At 48.9% G+C, this 17068-nt stretch overlaps 1 protein-coding gene across 5 annotated transcripts in view; it reads right to left on the reverse strand.

Moving 5' to 3' along the window:
• Positions 1-17068, reverse strand: part of LOC105487934 (coronin 2B) — a 151663-nt gene that overhangs the window by 68657 nt on the left and 65938 nt on the right. For 4 of the 5 annotated variants that reach the window (XM_011751603.3, XM_011751615.3, XM_011751611.2 and 1 more), the window contains exon 2: positions 14139-14339. In XM_011751603.3, the coding sequence (XP_011749905.1) occupies positions 14139-14339 (201 nt within the window). Of the gene's footprint in view, positions 1-14138; positions 14340-16995; positions 17015-17068 lie in introns of those variants that run through there. The other variant, XM_011751602.3, reaches the window with a different exon arrangement.

Consider the following 17068-nt stretch of genomic DNA (forward strand, 5'->3'; position numbering starts at 1 on the left):
GAACTCTTGGCCTCAAGTGATCTTCCTGCCTGGGCCTCCCAATGTGCTGGGATTATCGGCACGAGCCATTGTCTCCAGTCAGTTTCCTTAATAACATTTTCCTAGCTGACTTTATTGTGATAATTTAGTATACAACACATATCACATGTAAGATACCTGTTAATTGACTGTTTATGTTATTGGTAAGGCTTCTGGTCAGCAGAGTTAAGTTCTGGGGGAGTTGAAAGTTATATGTGGATTTTCAACGGTGCAGGGGTCAGCGCCCCTAACCCTCACACTCTTCCAGGTTTAAGTATGTATATATAAATAATTTTGGGAAAGACACTCCAGCAACTGCTAACAGCAATTACCTCCTAGTGGAGGAACTGAGTGACTGGAAGCTGCGATTGACAGGCAGACCGTCCACTGCAGGTCCTTTGCTTCCGAAGTTTAAGCTGTCCAACTGCATGAAGGTTTTGCCTAAATATAAGTACTTATTTATAAATAGGTCTAAGTTATTCTAAGTGGGTAGAGTTGTATGCGTGTGGATATTGGCGGGCGAGGGCAATCCAGAGGAAGGAACAGACGGGGCAAAGGCGTGTAGGAGAGAAAGCTGGCTGCAAAGCCTCCTGTGCCTGGGGACAGTGGCAGCACTTCACAAACATTGCACAGGGCTCATCAGGCCTCCATGTTGCATTCCGATCCGCGGGAGCATTTCACAGTCCCAGGTACAAGCTCTGTTTGGACAGGCCTGTGGCACTGAGTCAGCACTGAGCTGGGGTACTTTATCTACTCTGTTTCATTTACACTTTGTTCCAATCCCAAAGAGCAGGTCTTAGGAATGATGTCTACTGGACAGAGAAGAATGAAGCTCAGAGAGGTTAAGTAACTTGCCCAAGGTCACAGAGCCATTAAGCAGCCTGGATGGACCTAGGGCTGTGTATTACTTCCTTTCCAGAATTCTTAGATCAGAGTGGGAAAAGGTGGGGAGTGGGTGGAAAGAGTTAAGCACCCAAGACTGAGCAGCCAGACTCTTCCCTGCATTTTCTTGGCCAGCCCCTCCTGCTTCTACCCAGGTTGTTATCTGGACTAGGCCCCATCCACAACCCCCCACTGGCCCCCGCTGGCCGAAGGCAGGAAAGAGGCACAGATGGCAGGCGGGGACGAGGCCCCCAGCCAGGCTCACCCAGCTGTCGCTTTGGAGAGCACCATGCATCTCGCCCTCCTCCTCCTCCTCCATTGAACAATTGGGAGCTGGCCAGCCTGGCCCCAGCTGTTCCCTCTCCCTGGTCCAGGGCTCCTACCGACCCAAGCTTCAGGAGGTTCTGTCTCCAGGGGAGGAGAAGCACAGAGTTTCAGAATGTCAGAGCTGGCAAGACCTCAGAGGACAACGGGCCCAAAATCTCATTTTACAGATGGGGAAACTGAGGCCTAGAAAGGCAAAGGAACTCACCCAAGGTTACAAAGAAGCAGGCAGAGAAGCTAGGTTTCCTAACTGCCAGTGAAGCCTTAGGAGTTTGGGGAGCCCCACAGGAATGAAGGGTGCTCAGGTCTATTGCACTGCTCCCTCCCCACCAACTTTCAGCCACACAGTTCTCCCTGTCCTGATTTTATACAGTAATATTCCCCTCTGATTGTATTTCTAAGGTCTGTAATCTGAATGGGGCCACAGACCCTGTTAGGAGGTTTGCGAGCTTGGGTAGGAGAAAACTTACATCTATATTTTCACTAGCCTCTAACTGAAATCTCACGTTTCCTTTGTGTATAAATGTAGGCAGCAAAACCCAACAGGATTGGTTGAACTTATAATGTGTTCACCAACAGATATCACAGATATTTTCAGATCACTTCTGCTACTGTTATCTCAAAATATTTATGCTCATCATGACTTTGAAATTAGAGTCGTTACTGTGTCCTGCACTCAATCGTGGTGCGTAATGCATTGATAGAAAAGCACTTACACTACTACAGCACAGTTCTGGTATACATTTTGATAACTGTATTTCCTTTTTTTTTTTTTTTTTGAGACAAGATCTCATTTTGTCACCCAGGCTAGAGTGCAGTGGCATGAGCAGGGCTCACTGCAGCCTCGACTTCCCCGGGTTCGAGTGATGCTCCCACCTCAGCCTCCCAAGTATCTGGGACTATTAGCATATGCCACCACATCTGGCTCATTTTTTTGTATTTCGTAGAGATGGTGTCTTGCTATGTTGCCCAGGCTGGTCCCAAACTCCTGGGCTCAAGCAATCCTTCCACCTTGGCCTCCCAAAGTGCTGGGATTACAGGTGTGAGCCACTGTGCTTGGCCTGTGTTTCATATAATTGGCTTCTTTTGTAATCCTATTTTGTATACTTAAAAACTTTATTCTGTGAAGGGGTCTATGAGTTTTTCTAGACTGCCAAAAGGATCTATGCCTGACTCCCCCAAAAGTTAATCTGTTTTATTTGAATAAAATGATTCAGTGTTAAAAACTAAAGTTTGTGAACTTTTGTACTCCGTCTGTGACCTCATAACATTAAGGCAGAATTCTCACGAGATAAATGAGCAAACTGGAGAGCAGGGGCACTGGACCCTAGGTGGGGAGGGTGCATCAGAGCCAGCAAGCCAGGATCACACAGGCAGACTTGCACTGAAAGGTTTGCCCTGAGCCAGGCACCTTCCAGGCTTTATATAACACCTCACTGAATCCTCAGAACAGCCTCGGGGTTAGGACTAGCATGGCTCTCATTCTGCAGCAAAGGAAACCGAGGCACAGATCAGTTACATAACTTGCCCAAAGAACATGGCTGGCAAATGGTAGAATCAGGATTGAAAGCCAGGCCAGCTGATGCAGACCCTGCACACCTAACCTCTGAGCACACTGCCTCCCTGTCCAGGTAGATGGAAGCCTCTCACGGGAAGTCTCTAAGGTGTTGCTGTTGTCTGGGTGCTTCTCTTGGTGGGGGAAGGAGGAGTGGGAAATGGGATGGTTCTGAAGCATTGGCTGCCAGGATCAATCATCTGACACATGGGGCACTAACTAGCTGTGCAACCCTGACCAAGTGTCTTGCCCTCTCTGGGCCTCTGTGTCTCCATCCATAAATTGCAGTTTTAAGCACTACCCTTCCATACCTTCCACCTCTCATGCTCACCTGACGACCCACTTGGAAACTCAGGCACAGGTTGCTTAGCAACTGAAATCAAGGTCTTGGCTGAGTGGAATGGAAAGCGGGGAGACAAGAAGTGCTATGTGATGCTGATGTCACAGAGCTGTCTCTTGACATGTGAGGCTGTGAATGCTGGGATCAACCGTTCTTCCTCCCACACCCCTCCATCAAGTCAAGAGCCTTGGGATGGGAGCTGGTGGTGGGAGGGTGGGGTGGTGGTGGGGGTGGTCAGGGACATGAGGAAGGCCATCTGGAAATGGAAACTGCCCTAAGAACTAAATCAGGCCTGAAGTTTCTCAGGCAGGGCAAACAGGCAGCCATTGTTCTGGAAGCTGCCAGGAGAAAGGCCAGTGGTAGGAGCCTTGGCCAAGGCCTCTGGGCCCCAACTGCCCCCAGGGCGAAGCTCTGTTTCAAGCCAGGCAACCTTAGTTCCACTCCCCACACCCCTCCTGCACCCTAAATCATTTTTGTCCCTTGAAGTGCTGAGAGTCACTGACACATGAGGAGGGTGCTTCCAAAGCTACAGGCTCGGACGAGACACAACAGTAAGTCACTGCCTGGCCTCCTGTTGGGGGGCTTGGGGATGGCTGCCCTTTGTGGAAAGATCTCCTGCAGACTGAAATTCCACTATTATCAACACATTCCTTCGGGTCTCAAGAGTTTGGTCTCCTTAAATCTCACCCTAACCTCCATCAAATGCAAATTCCCTTAGTAAAGGAAAGCCATTGTTATCATCAACACCTTAGTAGATGTGAGTTTGGACTCTGAGAAGGGGCTGAGGGCAAGGATGCTGGGAAAGGGGGCCAGAGGGTGTCCAGGCATGTCATGCAACCTTGGATAAGACACTTCTCCTTTTTGGGATCAGGACTTGTCGTGGGCACAACAAGGTGGTTGGAATATATGATCCCTGGGGTCCCCTCTGACTCTGGCATTGTGTTAATGGAAGACTGGGATTGGGGCACTGGGGAGGTGGGCTGGTGAGAGGCATGGACTGTGAGGACTGTGTGGCTTCAGCCTGGCTCAGAGCACAGAGCTCATGCTCATTCAATGGGGCTGTGCTTCCGTCTGAGGCAGTTAGACCCCACAGAGCCCCCGTCTCAATTCCAGCACCGCTTTCTCCCACCAGCCTGGGTCTTTTAATAATAGAAGCAATATAGCTCAGATTTGTTGAGCACTTGCTCTATGCCAGGCACTGGGGTAAAACCTTTACATGCCTTCCCTCATTAAACCCTGGCAGGCAGTCCAAATCCAGATAAACAGGCAGGCTGGCTTGAGAGGGGCACCACCAGGCTCCATGGCAGCCCTGGACCCTCCCTAGAATCCCTCACCTCCAGGCACCCAGCCTGGCATGGCCACCCCAGTCATGCCTCCCTGGAGGCCCCGCACCACCATCCCTGTACCCTTTTAGGCACAAATGACTTGCCTATGGGTGCCTTCCCCTCGATGTAGCTCACTGCTAGGAATACTCAGGGACTGTGCCTGACAACAGTAGCAGGAAGGCCAAAGACAAGGCTCTCACTTGCTGGCCACGGGCTCCAAAGCTCACCAAAGCTAACAGGCTATTGCTAGGATGGGGAGGACTGGAGATGGGTAACAGTCCTTGGCATCACCATGGCTCCCATTTACTAGCACGTACTATGGGCCAGGCTACATGCTAAGCGCTTTTGACAGCACCTTATTTAATCATCGCAGCACCCTGAGCAGCATGCACTATTATTATTTCACAAACAGGGAAACTGAGAAGCAGACATTAGAGGCCTAGGGTTTCACAGCTGAGGGGTGGAGCTACAACTTCCAAAGGTATGGGAGGCTCCAGACCCTAGAAGGAAAATGGGTAGCAGATCAAGCAGACTGGCCGATGCTTCAGAGGTCAGGGCAGTGCCTCTGGGCAGAGTTAGGGCCCATGGCTTGACTTCACAGAGTCCTAGTGAACCAGCTACTATAATTTTACTATAATTTCCAGCCTCCCTGGCTCTGCAAGGAATGAGAGGGATTGAGCCAGGAAGACAGCTCAGCTGTAGACCCTGGCCCGAGGCAAAGGGATGGATTCTTTGACCTACCATGATGCCCACCAGCCAGGCTGCATCTCTGGCCCCCTGGACTCCAAATCCAGAGAATGCGCATCCCATAACCTTGTAATAAAATAAGAGAGCGACACTTCCATTTCTGCTGAAGGGCTTGCCTTCATTTTCCTCAAAAATCAGCAGCCATTCTTCCAAAAAAGGAAAAACACAAAGCAAGGCTGTCAATCTTGGGCCTCAGACAAATGAAATAAAGTTGCGACTTTTCTCTTTGAGAGCACAATTCTCCTCCCTTTTCCAAAGTCACTTACTGTACATTCAGGCTGTCACGGGCTTTGAGATGCAAATTGCACCAAGCGGAAGGCAGCCTGAAGAACAAAGAACGATTGAGGAAAGATCTGAAAAATGGATTTGGAAAAGGCTCTCTGAATTCCCTTGGAGAGGCGGAGACCTCACTGCAGAGCAGTGATGAAGATTCAGGCTTTTTTTTTGTTTTTTGTTTTTCTGAGGGAGAGAAGGCTTGAGGAGCTCAGTGCTGATTGTGGGGGAGTGATGGGGTGTTACAGAAATCTGGAATGGGAATGAAGGCTTTGGGTGAGCAAACAAAATATTATTTTATTACAGTCCTCAGCACTGAGCTGGGCACCTTTCCTCCCAATCCTTCTTTTCATATTAGGCCTAAGACATGCTGTGAGCTATGGAGCTAATTGATCCACCAACTTCTAGATTCAACTCCAGAGTTAAGAACAGCTGGGCCATGCAATATCATTCTAAGGGCTTTCAGGGGAGGCTGCAGCCCCTTTCGGTCCGGGCAGCCCCTGTAGGGTGCTGCATTCTCCCTAGGATCTGGTGGGGATGAGCTGCCAGGATCAGCAAAGAAGAGACCCCATCTCAGGGTAGATGGGCACCTGCCTCTGTGACTTGGCCATAGGTCAGCCCAATGGCCCCTTGGCTGAGGATCTACTGTGAGCCAGTCCCCGTGCAAACCAGATACATTTCCCACCCCTGGGGGCTCTCAGTCCAAGACAGGCAGCCAACTGGGCTAACTCCAGGTGGTCAAGACTTGGTGTTGTTCACTGCTTCCTCTTCGGTTGAGGAACTCTGACTGAAACCTAGCAGGCATTCAACACCCATCTGTTGGATGGATGGGCGGGTCGGTGGGCCAGTTTTGCCTCCTGACCTCTGGAGTCATGCTATCTTGTCTGGACCTCTCCTCCAGGACCCCACCCCTGCTTCTCCTTGCCAACTAGAATTGTTGCTTCATTCCTTCAGAGAGTAAGCTTCCCCAAGATCTGCTGCACTTGTATGGAGTCTGGAAACATCTATGCTCTTGGCTTCCAAAAGAGATGGACACATGGGGTGTCAGCTCATCAGAGAGGTGTACTAAAGTGTTGGCTGAATCAACGTTCAAGGAAATCCTCTAAGACATCCAAATGGCAGTAATAATAATACAAGGCACATTTATAGAAATGCTCCCCTCTAATCCACTGTAAGGTGGGCAGGCACATGACTGGGAGAGCCCTGGACTAAATTCTGACTCTGCTACTTGTGGGCTGTGACTTTTCTGAGCCTCTGTTTCTTTATCTGTAAAACGGGGAGAATAAGTATACTTTCATCATAGAATTTGAGGTGAGATTCAAACAGAGCAGGTACGTTAGATCCTCAAAATTTCCTCAGGCCACACTATTGTGGTGGGGAGGGAGAATGCACCACCCCAGCCCCAGAGACCCGGTGTACAGCTGGGACTGAGAATGGCTGGGTTATAGGGAGAACCCAGACTCTTGATATCTAGGCCAGGTTTCTTCTCTTTCTGCCAGGTGCCAGTTGGGGTAGCAGGTAGCTCTGGTTCTAGCCCTGGTCTTCCTGTGGCCTGGATCTGGAAGTGGCAGGCAGTCCTGGTGAAGTGCAGCCGGAAAGGGGTGGCGCCCCTGGGGAGGCCCCGGTGGTTAATCAGGCTGCTGGGCACAGTGCCTGCTCTCTGGAATACTCATAAGGCCCCTCCAGCTGTGCCAGGCAATCAGGGTGCTGATTGCTCCCCCATCTGCAGCTTAACATTCCACTCCAGAGAGCTGGCGGCTGAATGTTAACTAGGGGAAAAAGCAGGCACTGGCCTTCACAACGGCAGCGTGAATAAGAGACCTGGGGAAGACAGAGCCACTCCTTCGAGATCTGCCAGCCAGAACTTATCTGTTTACCAGCATCATGGGCGGCGGAAAGAATCGTGGATTCAGAAATAAGTGAGCTGGTTTGGGGTCCACACTGTATGCCCGGCTCTACCCACCTGCTGAGAGGATCAATGAACACAGAGTTTGCTGGAACTCGAGAGTGCAGTACAAAGGCAAAGCATCATCGCGGTGGTTGTTTGTAGTTGTTGTGGACATGGCTTCCTACTCTGCAGAAGAATTTTTAATCATAAATATGGAAATCTCAAGCAAGCTGGTTTTGAAGGAAACGGAGCAAGGAGAGAAAAGCTCTGTGGAAGGTTCTGAGCCTCCCTCAGGAGGTGTGGCCTCGGGGCAGGGATTTGGGCATCCTGGGCAGGTGCTATTCGCTTCTGGCCCACATCTCTTAGAAAAGCAAGCAAGGAATGAGAGGAGACACTCGATGATAGTAGAGGGAAAAAATTTAGAGAAGAACTAAGACAATTCTCTGCGGCCTGCTGTTTGCTCAAGACAAAAATCTGGAGCCATTCAGCGTAGGGACAAGACTGCCCCACCATCAGTTAATAGCTCATAACTAACGCTCAAAGTGATGATTTGCAGTCACCGAGAAATGGCCAAAATCTCTTCTGTGTTTGAATTGAATACAGGAAACTGTTTTCAGGGAAATTTCTATCAAACTGAGGGGGTGAAAACTGGAGCTAAAATAATCTGACCCTTCTTCCTCCTAGAAAATCGGGTAGCATGGAACAACATCTCCACCGCTGCCAAATCAAGGAAGGGTTCCGCATTGGGACTGACTGCCTCCCTCTCCCCGCACCCCCTGCACCAACCGGGAGGCTGTCCCATGCTTGCAGGCCCAGCCCTGGCCACAGGGGGCGGTAGAGGGACGGCCGTGGCCTGGGCGGCAGGGAAAGCCGGTGTTGGCTCCAATACCTAAGCCACTCCGCTTTGGAGGCGGGACCCTTTGTCCCACAGTCCCCAGACTCAGGGTCCTGCCTGAAACTACTTGAGCCTCGCAGATCAAGGAGCTGCCTTACCCCCCCACGGAGTCAAGAACCCACCCCACCCCTCGCCATGCCTTCATTATGGGTCCCGCAGTTCTGTTTCAACTTTCTGCAGCGAGCCCAGATTCAGGTGTTACTCTGGGAGGAAACATTTGCTACATACATTAGGGAGGGCTGATGTTCAAGGTAGATGAAGACTTTCATCTGGCCGGAGGGCAGCAGGCAAACCGAGCGGATGGGGCCCCTCTTGTCCATACCGGTGCACACACTACACTGAGCCCCTCTCCGGCCTGCAGGGCCTCTGAAACTTCAGGGGCTCCCTCTTCACATCAGCGAATTGCCTTTATTTTTTCCAAAGTACAAAACGTTAAGTACTCGTAAGAAATTTAGATCATATAGCTAAGGGAAAAGAAAATTACAGATCACTCATGCTCCCAATACTTGGGAGATAACATAACTTTTGACATTTGATGTATATTTTTTTCAGTCGCTTCCAGATAGGTAAATTTTTGTTTTTGTTTTTGTTTTTGAGACGGAATCTCGTTCTGTCGCCAGGCTGGAGTGCAGTTCCGCGATCTCGGCTCACTACAACCTCAAGCGATTCTCCTGCCTCAGCCTCCCAAGTAGCTGGGATTATAGGCACGCGCCATCATGCCCAGCCAATTTTTGTATTTTTAGTAGAGACGGGGTTTCACCATGTTGGCCAGGAATGTCTCAATTTCTCCTTCTCTCTCTCTTTTTTTTTATATGGAGTTTCGTTCTTGTTGCCCAGGCTGGAATGCAGTGGCCAGATCTCAGCTCACTGCAACCTCCGCCTCCCGGGTTCACGCCATTCTCCTGCCTCAGCCTCCGGAGTAGCTGGGACTACAGGCGCCCACCACGATGCCCAGCTAATTTTGTATTTTGAGTAGAGACGGAGTTTCTCCATGTTGGTCAGGCTGGTCTCGAATGCCTGACCTCAGGTGATCTGCCCGCCTCGGCCTCCCAAAGTGCTGGGATTACAGGGGATAAATATTTGTAATGTGATTAATCATTAATCATATATTGCATTTCTTCACGTAACAGTGTATCATATAAACAGTTTTCTCTTGTTAAATATTACTCTGCATCTCTGGTCCTCAGTGTATGGTCTGGGGACCTCTGGAGATCCCCGAGACCATTTTATGCAGTCCACTGGGTCAAAAGTATTTTCCTAATAATAGGACATTCTCTGCCATTTCACTCTCTTTCTCTCTCTGGAGTGTACAGTGGGGTTTTCCAAAGGCTGCATAATGTGTGCTATGCAAAGCCAGCCAGCTGTCTTCTAATAAGCCAGACTAATATTAAAGAGATTTGCAAAAGTGTAAAATGATACCATTCTTCTCATTAACTTTTCTGTCTTAAAAAAAGTTATTTTTAATAAAAATGTTTTTCAGGAGAACATGAAATAGACTTATAATTATGTAAGTTAATAAATACATATTTTTAAATTCCTTCATTTTTATTTTGAATATGCTAAATATTGATAGATACAACCCATATAAACAAAAGTTCTTTGGGCTCCTCCATAATCATTAAGAGTGGAAAGTGATCCTGAGACTGAACGCTGGAGAACGGGACTGCTCTACGGCATCATTTTAATGACTGCATAGTGTCCCTTTGTGTGGCTCTTCCCTAATTTGTTTACCGCATTTCCTGATTGATGGACCTGCAGGTTCTTTCCAACCTTTCACTATCATAAAAATGCTGCACATTCAGTACTCATGTAAAATGAAAACTTCTTGAAATGAGAGAAAACAACAGAAATTAGTTGGTAGTGTGAGTTGTCACAATGAGTGCATGATTAATCAAGTTAAACCAAATGTATTACAGCATGTGAACAAATAAAGCTGAAAAAAAGATGTATATCAAATACACCTTGTATGTGTATATAGAGAGCATATTTCTACATAGAGAGACAAACTCTGTAAAGAGCATTCTTTTCTGCTGTCCATGAAGTGTTGACAAAATGTGTTCATATTCTAGACCAGTGCTACTGACAGTGTAAAACATTTCGTTACCATTACAGAAATTGAGAGGAAGCGTTTAGAAACGTTTAAGCAATTTGACAGAGAAACTTTATTTTTATTGAATATAATTTAAAAATTGAGGCTTGTAAAAATAATCGAGTACTAAAAAATGCTGCACACATATTTTTTAAATGCACTTGGGAATATTTCTGTAGGATGGATTCCTAAAGTGGAATTGCTAGGTCAGTAGACATGCACCTTTAAATATTAATAGAAATTGCCAACTTGCCTTGTTTACATCTTACCAAGAGTGTATTTGAGCAGCTGCTCTCTCACACTTTTGGCAATACTGATGATTATTACTCTTTTAAATCCTTTCCAATTAGTAGGTTAAAATATATATTTTGCCTTCTATGAATTGCTTATTCATATCTCCCTCCCTCCCTCCCTTCTTTCTTTCTCTTTTTTTCTCTCTTTCTTTCTTTCTTTCTTTCTTTCTGACAGAGTCTCGCTCTGCTGCCCAGGCTGGAGTGCAGTGGGCGATCTCGGCTCACGCAAGCTCTGCCTCCTGGGTTCACACCATTCACCAGCCTCAGCCTCCTGAGTAGCTGGGACTACAGACACCTGCCACCACACCTGCCTAATTTTCTTTTTGTATTTTTAGTAGAGACGGGGTTTCACTGTGTTAGCCAGGATGGTCTTGATCTCCTGACCTCGTGATCTGCTCGCCTCCGCCTCCCAAAGTGCTAGGATTACAGATGTAAGCCACCACGCCCGACCTTTTCTCTCTTTTCTTCTCTTTTCTTTTCTTTTTCTTTCTCTCTCTCTCTCTCTCTTTCCTTCTTTCTTTCTTTTTTTTTGAGCTGGAATCTTGTTCTGTCGCCCAGGCTGGAGAGCAGTAGTGCGATCTCGCCCACTGCAGCCTTCGCCTCCCGGGTTCAAGCAATTCTCCTGTCTCAGCCTCCCAAGTAGCTGGGACTACAGGCGCATGTCATCATGCCCAGCTAATTTTTGTATTTTTAGTAGAGGCGGGGTTTTACCATATTGGTCAGGCTGGTCTCGAACTCCTGACCTCAGGAGATCCACCCACCTCGGCCTCCCAAAGTGCTGGGATTACAGGCATGAGCCACCACGCCCAGCCTCTTCCTGTCTGTCTTTTTAAGAGACAGGATTTTTCTCCATTGCCCAGGTTGGAGTGCAGTGGAGTGATCATAGCTCACTACAGCCTCCAGTTCTTGGGCTCAAGCAATGCTCCCACCTCAGCCTCCCAAGTAGCTGGGACTTCAGGGCAAGCCTCCATGCCCGGTTAATTTTTCTTGTTTTTTCTTTTTTCTTTTTTCAATTTGTAGAAACAGGGTCTCAGGGTCTCACTAGGTTGCCCAGATTAAGCCTGGGCTTAAGCGATCCTCCTGCCTTAGCCTCCCAAAGTGTTGGGATTACAGGCGTGAGCCACGGCACCCGGCCCTAGTCCCATTTTTCTTTTTCTTTTCTTTTCTTTTCTTTTTTTTTTTTTTTTGAGACAAAGTTTCAATCTTGTTGCCCAGGCTGGAGTGCAATGACACAATCTCAGTTCACAACCTCTGCCTCCTGGGTTCAAGTGATTCTCCTGCCTCAGCCTTCCAGGTAGCTGGGATTACAGGCATGCACCACCACGCCTGGCTAATTTTGTATTTTTAGTAGAGACGGGGTTTCTCCATGTTGGTCAGGCTGGCCTCAAACTCCCGACCTCAGGTGATCCACCCGCCTTGGCCTCCCAAAGTGCTGGGATTACAGGCATGAGCCACCGTGCCTGGCCACGTTCTTTTTCTTGTTGATTTTTCTGGAACTCTTTATATACTCTTCACAGGAATACTTTGTCTATTCTATATTGCAAATACTGTAGTCAAGTATGTGGCTCGAGTTTTCATTTTGTTTAGGTGTCTCATTGTAGTACAGAAACTATCTTTTAAAAATTTATTCTAATCTATTCATTTCGTTTATGATTTTGGGGATTCCTGTCTTTCTTAGCAAGTCTTTCTTCATTGCATGATTTTAAACATGCACTCCATTTTCCTCTAAAACACTTGTAGCTTTTCTTATTTTAAATGTTTAGATCTTTAATGCATCTGGAATTAATTTTTGTTATGGTGTGAGGTATTGACTGTTGACCCTTGTGAGCCTAATGTGGAGTATGGCAGGGTGCCGGCAATAGGTTTAAGCCTCAGTAAGAACCAGCCCACATGTTCCTGGGGACCTGCAGGCCTGAGTGGATGGAGCTGAGTGTGCGCCTGAGGCAACAGTGACCTGAGGCCATCTGATTCAGGAGGGAAGGGAAGCTGCACTTGAGGATCCTTCCGACTGTGTTAGAGCAGCTGTGAGCCTTTGCGAGGTTGACCAGCAGAGTGGATAACTTTCCCAAAAAAGTAACCAAACATCCTTAACATGTCGTGTGGTTCACTAGAAGCTTCACATCTATTATCTCACTTAAGGCCAACATGGCAGATGTAGACAGAGGAGGATTTCTGATCCTGCTTTTACCATTACAGGAAAATAAAGGTCAGAGAAGTGAAGTGACATGCGCACGGTCCCAAATCTGGCAAGTGCAGAACCCAGACCTCCCACCACCAAGTGCACGCTCCTCGGACCTCTCTGTGCATCAGGTTCTGTCCTCAGTGTCCCTGCAGCTGCCCCTTTGGTGGAAAGGAAGATCTGGTCTAAGCCTTTTCCAAATCTGTGCTCCCCCACTGTGGGTAGGAGAGACTGGAAAAATCCATCCTCCACCACCAGCTGACAGTGAATTTTGAGAACCAAGGCTTCCTTCCACATGCACCTCTTCCTCCCCCTGAGCGATTTGGCGGAGGGTGGGAGTGGGGATGAGTCAAGCTGGGAAGGGGGAACTCAGCCATAAGCAAGTGGGACTGACAGCGAGCACTTTCCCTGAAGCGCGTGACCTCCCACAGGCCTCCGGGGACTCCGCCTGAATGGCTTTGGCTTAAAAATTTCATGATCTAGGCTTTGCAGATTTAATCTGTTATATTCACGTAAGCAGCTGCAGAAAGGGAAAATCTTTAGCTAGGAGGTGGAGGATGGGAAGAAGGTAAATTATTTCCAGTCTCTCAGTGGAGAGCAATTTAAAAAAAAATGAGTGGGCCGGGCGCAGTGGCTCATGCCTGTAATCCCAGCACTTTGGGAGCCGAGGTGGGCAATCACCTGAGGTCAGGAGTTCGAGACCAGCCTGACCAACATGGTGAAACCCCATCTCTACTAAAAATACAAAAATTAGCCGGGTACAGTGGCACACGCCTGCAATCCCAGCTACTTGGGAGGCTGAAGCAGGAGAACTGCTTGAACCTGGGAGGCAGAGGTTGCATGAGCCGAGATCGCACCATTGCACTCCAGCCTGGATGACAGAGCAAGACTCCATTTCAAAAAAAAAAAAAAAGTGTATAATTTTTGCAGTTGCTCAGTGTATAATACTTATGGCTGGGTCTCCATCCCTTCTGGCTCCAAACCAAGAGGACACTCAGGACACAGAGTGATAGAGCTAGACCTGGTCTTGGACATCAGAGTGTCCCACTCCTTCAGGGAATGAAACCTTGTATACACCAAGGGAGTGGCTTGTCCAAGTGCACACCTTTAGGCAAGCTCTGGAAAGAGATCTCAGGTCTCCCAGATCCAGGGCCTGTACTTGTTCTGTTGAATCTCAGGAAAATCCTGGAGAAGGCATAGCCACTAGATGCTTGATGAGGAAGTAAAAGGTAGGAACTCAGAGAGAAGTAGGGTCAACAGGCCTAAGAGAGACCAAGGAGGGCTCCTCTGCCCTGGAGCTTCCCGTGGAGTGAAGGTAGGGGCCACCTACCTGCTCCAGGGGGATGACGAGGAAGGAGCCGCCCCCTGCGCTCTCAGTGACGATGGCCAGGAAGCGGGCGTTGACGGCACAGAAGTGGTTGTCATGCACATTCTTTGTGATGGGGATCCCATCGAAGCAGTGCTCCCGGTTGGCCACCTTCCCGTAGACATTCCGGAACTTGGAGCTACGGTATTGCGGACGCCAGGACATCTGTAAGTGGTCAGGAGAGACAAGGGTCAGGATGGGCCCTGTGCCATGAAGGGCCTGGGCTGGGCTCTGGGGGGAGGGAAGCTGCGGCTCAGACGTGCAGCAGGTGAGCAGGTCCTGGGTCCCCCGTCAGGAAGAGGTGGAAAGGAAGAAGCATCCAAGAATTTGGGCACACTCACAGGCCCAGCCCGTTCTAGTGGGTTTAATCTTTGAATAAAGTCTTACAAGAACAAAGATTGGCATAGGGGCTTTTGGTACACAGGCCCACCCCACTTTCTAGAAAGGCTGTAGGGTCCTTTTACTACCCAGGAACCTATCATGTGATAGAGCAAAGCAAGAACACAGACAGACTCCCTCCTGAGTATCCGGAACTGTGCTCGGTTCAGTATGGGAGGTGCGGACAGCAGAGGCCAGTGTTCACCAAGATTGAGGACAAGGCCCACAGCAGGAGTGGGGTGGGGAGATGTCTCTCCGTGTGCAAGAAGGCAACCCCCCACCCACTGTCATCCCCTCGGATTATCTAGCATTTCTAATCCACAGGTACACCCTCAGAAATCTCTGAGTCCTGGATGTTATCATCACATCATCAGGCACAGAGAGGTTAAGTGACTTGTCCAAGGCTACACAGCTAAGTAGGGCCATGAACATAGGTCTCCTGACTGGAAATCTGAGACTCCTCCTATGCCAGATTACCCATTGAAGCAAGGTTTCTCAGCATGTGGCCCACAGATCACCTGTATCAAAGTCATCTGGGGTGGGGGAGGTCGCTGGGCTTCCTATGTCATTCGTAAGAAATGCTGATTCCTGGGTCCCAATCTAGACCTACTGAATCCAATATTTTGAGGATGCAGCCCAGGAATCAGTACTTTTCCATCACAGCTAGAGAGTCTCATGTGATGACAAAGCACACGATTAAAGCGATCTGGATTGCTGAGTCACTACATGAGGCACTGCTGTCTTGGAGCACTTACAGAATCCATAGCAGACTTTGCATGAGTGACAAACTTTTGTTATATAAGCTGCTATGATTTTGGAGTTAATTTGTTGTTACAGCATATCCTAGCCTGTTCTAACTGATATACTTTGTACAGTTTTTTGTTTGTTTGTTTGTTTCTTTTTGTTTGTTTGTTTTTGAGACGGGGTCTCCCTCTGTCACCCAGGCTGGAGTGCAATGGCGTGATCTCGGCTCACTGCAACCTCTGTCTCCCAGGTTCAAGTGATTCTCCCACCTCAGCCTCCTGAGTAGCTGGGATTACAGAGACCCACCACCACGCCCGGCTAATTTTTGCATTTGTAGTAGAGACAGATTTCACCATGTTGGTCAGGCTGGTCTTGAACTCCTGACCTCAGCTGATCCATCTGACCCGGCCTCCCAAAGTGCTGGGATTACAGGCGTGAGCCATGGTGCCGCCCAGCCTACATCTGATTTAAATCAAGCCAAGAGCTAAGTCACAAAGGCCTCTTTATTGAAGGAGGAAGTTCAGAATCCAGAAGGAGAATCCCAGGGAAGTCACTCCTCACCTTCAGGCAAATCCTCTTCCACCAGTTCTCTGGGCCCCAACCCCTGCCTCTCCACTGCCTCTTCTCCACTTCCCAAGGTTGCCCTCCATCCCACTGGGCCAGTCTCCCTGCTCTCTACTCCTCCCTACTTCCCTGTCTTTGCCCACGCTGTGTCCCTGTCCCTCCTGCCTTCTCTCTCTGCTGACTCTCTGTTCTCCCCCAGACTGTCTGGATAAAGTCATGCTGGAGAGGCAAGAGCATTGGCTGGGAGGCTGGTGGGTCACTGCCCTTTCCCCTCCCCAGGCTGACTGTGTGACCTCAGGCAAGCCCCTCCCGTCCCCAGGCTGACTGTGTGCCCTCAGGCAAGGCCTTCCCCTCTCCTCTCCAGGCTGTGTGACCTCAGGCAAGCCTCTCCCCTCCCTCCCCAAGCTGAAGGGAGAGCAGGCAAGGCTCTCCCTTCCCCAAGCACTGGCTCCTCATCAGGACACCAACTATTCCCAAAGTGAGGTCCCAGGTGGTCCTTTATATGTTTACAGAGATGAAGTTAATTTTAGCCAGTCATGCGTTTATTTTAAATTGCTTTAGAAAAAATATAACTTGCGTGTCAAATCCATGGTTTCACAGATACTACTGCTAATGAGGCTAAGTTTCAAAAAGTGAATCAATTCAAAGAAAAATACAGTATGAAAAATATAGTATGGGTGGTTGGTGGACCTGGCAAAAGTTTAATCTGAAGTGAGGACACTAGGTATTGCTCTGCCTTTTCCACGCGGAACATTCTTGATGCCACAGTTTCCACACAAGAGAAAGGAGGTGTTGAGCTTGCTCACTCCAACCTCCTCTTCCTTGCTAGTGCAGTTCTAGCTTGGAATGTCTTCTCTGTGCAGCCAACTCTCAGCCTTTAAGGCCGGACTCACTCTGATCTGCATAGCCCACAGTGACCTCCTCAGAATCCGCAGACAGCCGGCACCTCTCCCCGGGCGGGCTCCTAGTCTAGAGCTTGTCCTAGCCTCTCCCATCCTGGGGGTGTGTCGCTGCTCTGTGATGGCAGGAGGTGGATACCAGGGTCTTCTGAAAGGGACTGAAGACTACTGTGCACTTTTCCCAGGCAGCCTAGGTGAGTCTTGGAGGCCATGGGGAGACCTGCTGGGCAACTGACCTGGTGGCAGGCCCAGCCCATCCATGAAGGGAGTCCAGCTTAGTGGGGAGACAGATGACACAGTTCAGCATCC

The sequence above is a fragment of the Macaca nemestrina genome, chromosome 7, assembly GCF_043159975.1.
Source record: "Macaca nemestrina isolate mMacNem1 chromosome 7, mMacNem.hap1, whole genome shotgun sequence".
NCBI lineage: Eukaryota > Metazoa > Chordata > Mammalia > Primates > Cercopithecidae > Macaca > Macaca nemestrina.